This window comes from Diadema setosum, chromosome 17 (genome assembly GCF_964275005.1).
Source record: "Diadema setosum chromosome 17, eeDiaSeto1, whole genome shotgun sequence".
In the NCBI taxonomy this organism is placed as follows: domain Eukaryota; kingdom Metazoa; phylum Echinodermata; class Echinoidea; order Diadematoida; family Diadematidae; genus Diadema; species Diadema setosum.
Genome location: NC_092701.1, coordinates 27,475 through 38,243, shown reverse-complemented (window position 1 = coordinate 38,243; position 10,769 = coordinate 27,475). Strand labels below are relative to the sequence as shown.

At 36.6% G+C, this 10,769-nt stretch overlaps 1 protein-coding gene across 1 annotated transcript; it reads right to left on the bottom strand.

Moving 5' to 3' along the window:
• Nucleotides 1–2,775: 2,775 nt before the first annotated feature.
• LOC140241281 (uncharacterized) lies at nt 2,776–7,216 on the bottom strand. Its single transcript, XM_072321031.1, is given in 5 exon segments — nt 2,776–3,815; nt 3,818–4,335; nt 4,622–4,738; nt 6,284–6,344; nt 7,102–7,216. Coding segments are annotated over 5 exon segments (1,851 nt in total).
• Between the last annotated feature and the right edge of the window lie 3,553 nt (nt 7,217–10,769).

Genomic DNA, 10,769 nt, shown 5'->3' with positions numbered 1-10,769 from the left:
GTCTCGCCTACTTGCGAAAATAACCAGAAACATATTTTTAATATAATATATGACCTAAAATGACCTTTAACCTTACCATGTCACCCCTGAGGGCTACGTAATATGCAGGTCCCCCAAGTGCATCTACAACACAAGTTTGGTTGAAAAGGGAGCAATGGTTGCGAAGCTATCTATCATAGGGGAGTCTTGCAGGTAAACATTAATGTATGACCTCAAATGACCTTTGACCTTATCATGTGACCTCTTACGGCACCATAACATGAAGGCACCCCCAGTGCATCCATCACCCAAGTTTGATTGCCATTGTAGCAACATGTGTCGAGTTACGTGTGATAAGAGAGTCTTCCAAGTAAACTTTAACGTATGACCGCAAATGACCTTTGACCTTATCATGTGACCTCCAATGGCACCATAACATGAAGGTAACCCCAGTGCATCTATGACCCAAGTTAGGTTGTAATCCAAGCAACTTATGTGAAGTTATTTGTCAAAAGAGAGTCTTGCAGGTAAACTTTAACATAGAAAAGAAAGTCTTGCACATACTCTTTAATATATGACCTCAAATGACCTTTGACATTATCACATGACCTCCAACAACACCATAACATGAAGATACCCCATAGTGCTTCTATCACCCAAGTGTGGCTACCATTGCTGTAACAGTTGCCAAGTTATGCATCATAAGAGAGTCTTGCAGGTAAACTTTAACATTTGTGACGGACGACAGACGACGGACGGACGACGGACGACAGACGGACGCCATTTGGATCCCTTAGTCTGGCAATACAGTCATGTCTATGTCATGGAAGTACTCTTCTTAAGGGCAATCCCACAATAACTATTCCCTTTTCCACTTTTGATATTTGAGCTTTGATGATAAAAGTAATTCAGATTTGCCTCCTTATGTTAATAATATTTTCTTGAAAAGAATAAGTGTGAGAGATAGTATAGATAACATTGAGTTCATTCAATGGGCGGATTTTTTGTTATAAACGCCAATTTAGACAGTAAAACAGGCATAGAAAACGGGACATTTAAAGTATCAGAAATCTAAACAGTAATCTAAAAAAAATTAGCAATGAAACTGTATCCAGAACAGTTCCATTGTACAATCTACATCAGATTTGAAATAAGAAATGTCTCTACCTTTCAGATTTACTTCATTTATTAAATGAAAATGGATTTCATTTATAGCCTGTATGATATAGGCATGTCTGTCCATCCCGTTACATACCTTCACCTGTTAATTTCTTTTGTTCCCAGTGGGCAGAAAGAGAGTTTTGGTGATTAAGTAGTTTCATTACGGGATAAGTTGAAATGTTTTAACCAAAACTAGCTCAGCTTGAAAGCAAATTTAATGCAATTGGCAATCAAACTTAAGTGTTGCTTTGTCTGTCCACTTTTTGAAGGTATGTAACAGATTTTAAGGAGACTCATTTTTTTGAAAAATAAGCCATATCAGTGCAGTTGCTTGGATTCATAAGACATGCCAGGCCAGCATCTACATAATCAGTATACTTCCACTCTCTAGGGAAGTCCCAAAAGTTTCTGCCGTGACTTGACAGTAGCCAAAAACTTGTCTGTCCACTTTGTTACATACCTTCACCCATGTTTGTACCTTCATTGAATATACAATTTAATAAAAAATACAGAAAGATGAGTCATCAAGGTTTATGGCCTCAGAAAGACATCATATACTAACAATGTCTGAAATCACTTTCCTTTGTGGATCATTCAAAAATATGTGTGAATTAATTTTTTCGTGTGTGGACAGACAACCTGTACAGTAAACGCATGTGTCTGTCCATGTTCATACCTTCCTTGACAGATGATGGTGACATCTTTCTAGTAATAGAATTAAACATGATCTGGATACTTTTATTTCATGTCATACACTATTTTTATTAGCAGATTAGAGAGCTCAGATGGTTTTAATAAGAAATTTTGGATGATTCCACATGTGAAGGTACGAACATGGACAGACGAAGGTATGAACATGGACAGACGTCTGTCCATGTTCGTACCTTTAAGATCAGATTCCCCTCATGATTATTATCCTTCAGGTGATGTAATTTTACATGGTCAAAATAATTTCATTTCATGTAATAATTTTTTTCCATTAGCAGATCAGAGCATACAGATGTCTCTTGTTAGAAATTTTGAACCATTACACAAGTGAAGGTACGAACATGGACAGACGTCTGTCCATGTTTGTACCTTCAATGACACAAGCTCCCTGACCACATGGTTAACATTGTGTTGTAACTTTAAACAATTGTATTTCTATGAAGAGCATTTACTTTAAGTAATTCATACACAGTATAAAAAGTAACAAAAGTTGTTTTGAAAGGCCCTTGCTTTCCACATTGGCTTAATAGAGAATTTAAACTAAACATGTAAATAATGTTTTGACTAATCAATGTTAACATTTCACAATATTTCATAAAATAATGTACATACCCCGGAAATATTCAACTTTGCTTTCATTGTGCATGGTACCTGAAAATATTAATTACAGCTTCTTTCAAATTCTGAATAAGATATACTGCTGAAGGGGACCAATGTCTGTCCATGTTACATACCTTCACTTTTGTGAACATGATGATCCAAGGTCCAGTAGAAAGAAAAGGTGGTCCTAACATATCTTTTCACATTTTGATTATGGCAGAACACATATTTCGCTACATGAAAATAATAAAATGGCATTTAATTAGCAAAACTTAATTTGCAGCCTGAATGTCCCATTTATGTGCCCCACTTATTGTGAGATTGCCCTTAAGTAAACCTGCTCTGATGTTCCTTCACAAGTTCCGCTGTTGGTAGTGATGGTTGCATGGCGATCGTGGGGTGAATTCTTCGGGGGTCATCTTCTGCCAGTGAGACATGTTGTGACAGATGCCCAGATGTTTCGGCTCGCATCCTGAACACTTCCGACATGAGTTGTGGGATGTACGAGTAGGTCTTTGGTTCCTTGATTGGGAAGACTGTGAATTGTTTTGTCCTCTTGTTCCAGCGCTTACCCCACCGCAGACGTCCATCTTCAGTTTTAGCTTGCTTTCGGTCAGCGTGGTGATTCACATCAAGAACAGCCAACAAAACTCTTGTGGTGTAGCCTACTGGATGAAAGTAGGAACGCTTGGTGGCGTACATGAGCAAGGTTGCGTGGAACGACTCCAGGTTGCCAGTATGTCGAAAATCAGTGTAGTAGGGCAAAGACTTCAAGAAGCGTTTGTCCATGATGATCTCTTTGAGTTTTTGGTGTGGAGGACTGCCAGGAGATAGCCAAGGTGTTGTTGCATCCTCAAGCGGTTCATGGTCACATTCTCCGGCTCTACCATCCACGGTGAAGAGCCATTCATGTTCATTGACGACATGATGGAGAACGCCAGCAAAATTACCAGCCAATTTCTCGCAGTCACCTTCGCATGTTTGTGATGAGTGCCAGAAATGGTTACTTATCTTGCGTATCCAGGGTTGTAATGCTGCACAATTCTTCTGTTGCGCTGCAGCACTCAGTTTCTTTACAAGATTTTTGCTCCCATGCCAAAGGTCCCATTGGTGTTTTACACTTTGGTACTTGGCTGTTCTTTTCAGGGTAGCGGCAATCTGTGGATGTGCATCGGTTACGACTGACTCAACTTCCACTCTGGTCATCAAGAAGTCCAGGCCTCGTGTGAAGGCAATGCGCTCCATATTGGGTGACTTTCCCGCAGCCTCTTGCATCATCACGGTGTTGGTGTGGAGTATTCTAGACGTTTGCTCATCACAGAATGAGTAGGTGCAGAACGTCGAAGAATGACCCGGCGAGTCTGAACGGGGCCATCATATGTTGCTAACAGTTCTTCTTGTTTCTGTTCATAGAACTTCTTCACAGCTGGAGCGATGTAAAGTCTTTGGATTCTGTCAAATGTTGTTCTAGACAGCATCCTCAAGCTCATGAACTTAGCCATTGTAGCTATCTTTTGGTAACTGTTCCCTGACATTACTATGCATGATGACACCTGCAGATTGCCAGCAAATACACCTTTGTATCTGGGCTGAGATGTCCATGAGGAGCCATGTTTTCTTGCGCATTCCCATATGATGATGATGGCTGTTCCTTTCTGCACAGTTCTATAGGCAAAAGGTTGCCCACACTTTGGGCATGTTGTTCCATACACAGTTTTCACAAGCTCAAGTAGCTTGCCTTCAAACACAATGCATTTCTTTTCATTTATCATTGCCATCTCCTCTGCTTCCTTTCCATCATCTTCATCATCGGAGACATCCTCGGTGGCACCAAGCTCATGGTCAAACACATGTAGGTCCAGTCCTTCTAGTATTTCATCCTCCACTCTGCATAAACAAAATTGGAAAATGTATGTCAGCACTTTTTGCATATAAAGTTTGTAACAACTGTATGTACAAATTAATCACTGAACTTATTCTTTTCTACTCAATAATGAGAAGGTCAAAATATGATCCATGTGTATAGTTATCTGAATATTTACAAAATTTGCACTGTCTTGTGATATAAATTTTGAAATTATTCAATGTTACCACATTGTGATGCTCAAGTTTGTGGAATCAGCTTTTCCAGTTACTACGAATCTTGATTAATAAAACACTAGACTTAACATACACAGAGGATGTCTCAGAAGCAATGGCCTCATATTCAGGATATGTCTGCTGCTGAGGACGAGAAGGAAGGTAATCTGTGTCAGAATCCGTGTCCGCCAACACCATGGGCTGCCGAACTCTGTGTTGAAAGGCAAGAATGAGAAAAAAAAAAGACATAAGTATTTAACTAACCTAATATATAGTGCATACAAATATAATGTATTCTTGCATATCTTCATTCACTTTATTGAAGGGTGCTACATGTATATGCACCAGAAGTAAAAGGATGTAGGTTCATATCTGGAATACTTGTTGAAATATATGAAGAGTTTGTTTGCAAAAACCGATAAGTCCATTTTTGAAGATTTTGAAGTACGGCCTCTGTCATAAAGTACAAAATAATACCTTTTGAATAATATATTGGTCACTACATATAAAGGTAGATTTTTGAAGTTATGGTCCAAAAAAGCAAAAATTTTCTTATTATTCTCTTTATTTTTCTTGACCTTTAATCGCAAATATCTCCATTCGGCAAATATGGACTTATCGGTTTTTGCGAACAAACCCTTCATATGTTTAAACATATATATCTATCTGCTTCATATAACTTAGTATTTCACCAAGTAATCCCAAAAGTATGTGACTGCAAATGAAAACCCCACTCCTCTGTTACAGTTTGTAGGACAAATAACAATACACATTTTCACCAGGATTTCAATGGAACATGAGGTACCAAGTTGATGGGAATATTGATAATTTTAAAAAATTATACTTGATACAAGACTGTCAATTTTATTTTCATAGGACTGGGGATATTTCTTTACTCAGAACAAGGGTTGAGGTTTAAGTGTGCAGTTCAACAAGTGTAATACATACTGTGAAGGAATTCCAGAAGCAGTGCCACCTGTTGAGGGAGGTAGGTCACCTGGATCCAGGTCAGGCACTGTGGTTGTAATATTTGGCACTTCATGTCTGTATTGAAGGACAGGGAGAACATAACAAATATGGTCACTTATGCCACCCAAAAGATAATTTGATAGAGGTGCTGGAATAAATGCACATTTTGCAATGGAGTGGTGGGTGGGGGCAGAGCATTTACCCCTCATGCATTCATTACTTGAGAAAAATTTGATGTTTGAAGTTACAATATGACTTGAACATTCATTCCAAAACTTATCAGAGCATCTACATATAAGGTAGTTTCATCAGAACAAAGTCTTAACCAGATCCCATGTGTAAAGATGGACAATGTTGGACAGCTAGACAGACACACAGCCTGCATATATTGCTTTCATGGCAACCGAAAAAAAATAACAATAATAATGAAAAAATGAATAATTAAATAACAATACATTGTATTATAAAATGCAGTCACATCCATGCACATGAGAAGGTTCATGCCAAAAATACATATAAAATTATCATTCAAGTACCTATGTCTTATACTTTCTGAGGTTAGATATTGGTAAAGTTTTCTGGGATCTTGGTGTATAATAAAAACATACAAAATCACATAATTTCTTGGTGCGAGCATTCTGCCCGCCATCTGAATAAGGTATTTAATCATTGTCCTATGTCCAGCAACTACCAACACTACTGCTTTTCCCATGAATACTTTAATCAGTTGTCCATTATACCTATTGTCTGTTGCAAGGAAGAAAAGAAAACACACACACAAACCAACCTTCCTGAAAAAGATGGGAGGAGGGCCTTCCGTGTTCGTGGAGTTGATGCTTGGATTGGTTCTGTACAATCATGAAAGTACGGAATGAGTAGTTGTAAATCATTTCTCATGAAAATAGTCTACAATCAAATACTTTGCTGTGGTGATGTGATATAATAATGTGAAATAAGTTTTATTTTCTATGTTTCTATTTTTCTTTGTACATGCTGTAGTTGCACTCTATTAAAATGAATATGAGATACTTCTTTACCACTGAAGGAGCTGGTCGCTATGCTTCGTAGAAGAGTAGTTTTGACGACTAAGAAATACTGTCAGAAATTTTTCAAAACTGACAAGATGACAGTTACAACTTAAAGCTTGTGCGTAAATTTTTGCTGCATTTTCGTACTGTAATCCCACTTTCAATGTTTTCCATGATTATTCATCAATGCAAGATGCTCTTTAAGCGACATTTTATGATTTTTTTCTTTCAAGTATCACGCAACTTTTGAGACCTAATTTGTTGCTCCTGAGCATACCATTTTGAAGCCATGCCTCTTTAAGATTCTTTTTCTTTCATAAATTAGGATACATTTATATAAAATACTTTAATCAAAATGTGAAAAGTCTAACTACACAGTCTTGTGGATTACATCATCTCCTTTTGTGCAAATTTTCCTGAGAATTGCGCAATCCACCACCGTGATCTGAAGGGTTTTGCCCTGCCCCCCCCTCCCCCCACTTAAATAACTATATCTTTGATAGGCTGTGCGAGGTTTGAGGGCAGAGGTCATTATTTTATTTCATCTTTTTTTTAGTGGATTTTGCATTTTGCTCACCAAACAAGGTTTCCTTGGGACTGGCTATGGTGGGAATGTTTACTGCAGATGAGGAGGCTTCTTCGGAATCTCTAGACAGCAAGCCTGATCTGTGGTATGATGGAAAGGGTACCATACAATTTCAACACAAACATAATATAATATGAAATCATATAATATGTAAAAACAAAGATAATTACTCTAATAACAGTGACAATATGAAAAAATAATAAAAATAACAATACTATAGTAACTAATACTAAAACTATAATGATAAAATCTAACGAGATTTCAGGAGATTAAAGATTACATATGTGAAGGAACTAAAAGAAAATAAAATGAAAATTTTTAAAAAGATATAAATATTGTCAATTCTGAATTAAAAATTGTTTCTATGTTATTAACCACATGGTAAAAATTTGGCACTGGAAACAAAAAATCTAGATGCAAATTTTCTTGTTCTCTAATAATACACAAAGTAGGCCTACATATATACTTTCACATATCCCAACAACTCAATCTCCCACATTTTTACTTTTATTGCACACATTCACTCACCTATTATCAACATCAATTGATATGATATTGTTAAACTTTCTCAGAAATACACATAGTATGTACAATACAAACCTGAAGTAAGTGTGGTCATGGTGCAATCCTGAAGTACTACAAGTCTGGGACGTAACTCCAGGGGGTGGCAATGTGGCGATGTCTTCACAAATAAACATTTGGTAATGTGTTAAAAAAGCTGTATTTTTTTCTTCTTCTGTTACATGGTATTATGGTTGCTGATAGGCCACTTTAATCCTTTTTTTTTCATTACTTCAAAGGGTTCATAAATAAATTTGTACTACATGTGATATGCAAACATCTACTGCTTGTATGAAGTATTAGCCCCACAGAAAATTGTTAGATACACTCAACTCTCCAAACATCAAAGGTCTATTCATGTCCCTTCTCTTTATATTGTGTTGTTTATAACTCTTCACGAGTCAAATTTTTCCCAAGTCAATAATTAAGCTATTTCTTTTGTCCAACAGAATCAACTTAGGCAAAACTAAATACAGCTGGGTAAAATGATTTTAAGGTTTAGCATACACACAAAATCTATTGCTCCAGTTACAGTAACTCACTGAGGTTATTCAATAAAGTCTGAGGTGAATTCTTCTTTACATGTCTGTAGGTACACGTACCTATAGAAATTGTGAGTGCATAATGGAGTGGCTCATCCACCTCCATTGTGTACAGATAGCTCTTTACATAAGATGTCTTTTACTGTACAATAATGGCTTGATTGTCTCACATCTTGATGATTCCTTTTTTTACGCTCAATACTTCTTCACTACACATTATTTACATATCTTTCTCCTTTTTTTTTCTAAAGGAAAGAAAAGAAACATTCTTACCACTTCCATCTATGGGAGTTTCTCCTACAGGCATCACTGGCCCTGGCTGAGTCTGTGAACAGGACTTTGTAGAACTGCGTGCACATGATGAAAAAAGAAAAACATACATTTATGTTGATTCAAACTCTACAAAATAAAATTATGTTCTAAGTACTGATCAATGTACCACCAAGTCCCCCCACATTCAAATGTTTAGCTGTCTATCTTTTCCTACATGTATCCTATATTATATAATATACAGATTCAATAATGAGAAGAAACACGACTAGAATTTAGATTGCAAATGTACACGAATGTATATTGATCAAGCAGAATCAACAAAATCTCACAAGGTTGTTTCATATAATACATAAGGTTCTGTGATGCAATTTGCAACACTTTTTCAAAGAACTCTGGTTTGTCCTGTTACCTAGAATATGTGTGATCATGGAAGAAACCTTTCCCGATGGAAGTGTCCTCAAAAGAACTACTCTGCTGAGAGCTATGTGATACTGATGACAAGTGTGATGAACCTGCAATGAGAATTGGAGGGGAAAATAGAGTTGAAGGACAGTCTAAAAATCACATGTGAAAAATATGTGTAGCCAAATCTTTGCAAGAAAGATATGCTTGAAATGCACACATCACACATTTTTGTATGAAAGGATTTGGGGAAGTGTAAACTGAATTCCCACCATGGATAGTTTGTTCAGTTGGTAAATCAAAGATAGGAGGATTACACTGCTGACAGTTTTATGAAAGTTTCAAGGAAAAGATCCATTTATGCAGTATTTTTGCACTCTTCATTGTTTTACTAATATGAAGAAGGTGAGCGTTGTATCACCTGCCTGGAATAAAGAAGCATGCCGAAACCCTTTCATTTGACTAGGTAAACTCAGTTATAGTTCTGTCAGCTTAGTCTGGTGTGAATAATCTTTAAAAAAAATCACACACACACAAACTGAACATAGAAACTCATAGTTAAGTACATGGCAAATAAGATGTAATGCCTCCTTCAGGCAGGAGCATAAAGAAATTATTGTCTATCTCCCTCTTACACAAACAAACAAAACACTATTGTCTCAACATTACAGTGTGAAGGATAACCATTATAAGTTAACCTATCACATGTATCAGTATTTGAGGTTATGTGTGAAAAATGCCCTACAAATTAATGAAAACCGCGGATAGTAGACCTTTGTCCACAGTCAACTCAGTGTAACATCGCAAAGCCATTGGGTTAGCTTTCTACCAAACACTGATAAATACCAATCATAGGCGTACCTTTGATCAACAAATAAGGGATGTGTCCAATCCCCCCTCCCTTGTAGTTATGCCACTGATACAAATTAATGGTACTTGATGAAGCTCATACCTGTACATGTTACAAACTGATAGGTTCATTGCCCCTTGACCTATGACCAATATCTTTATTAGAATTCAAACAATGGATTCTTATGAACTGTTGTTCATCAACGACTTTCACACCAATCAACATACCCATTGAACACTCCTACGTATATGAAGATGTGAAGGTAAATAAAACTGTAACTTTCACGTGCAAGGGTATTGTACGTACACTACTGTAACTCTGTAGTACTTACTACCACTGACCTGACACTGTCAGTGTAACCAAACTTTAATGAATTTCAACTGTAAATGATTAATTTTTTTCAGAATTTACATATCAACATACTTGTAGAAATTCACATGAAAAGATGTACACTTCACCGGATCACTTGAATTTGGCTTCAAGATTATTGGACCAAATGTATTGGAAGTTTGACTATAAATGCAATATAGATGCCTGAAACTTTTGCCAAGTTTATGAAAATTACAATTTGTATATCCAAATTCCTTAACCAAACTTAAAATGTAGGGCCCCTAAATATGATAAAAGAGGAGACTTTGCTATACAGTTAAGTCAATGGGGACAAACAGTATTTGAATCGCAGCCATGAAATCTGGCTATGCAAATTTAACCTGGATTGTTGATGCTAGCTGCTCAGGAAAGTGACCTCTCTGTATCTATCTAGATTCTGCTCCACAGTCAAGACAAATTATACATTTGCACATGAAATACTTTAAATTCTCAATACTGTGATGACAAAAAAACTTACCACTACTTGCGATTCTCTGACTTGACATATGGGATGTCGATGTCAATCTGTATTTAAAAATAAAGAGAGGAAAACTTAACGTTAGAACTATTCATGCATGGGAAAATGGATTTTTACTTTCATTGTGTACAACTAACCTTCAAGTCGAAGTAGGGCCTAAACTAGAATCTATTATTATTAGATC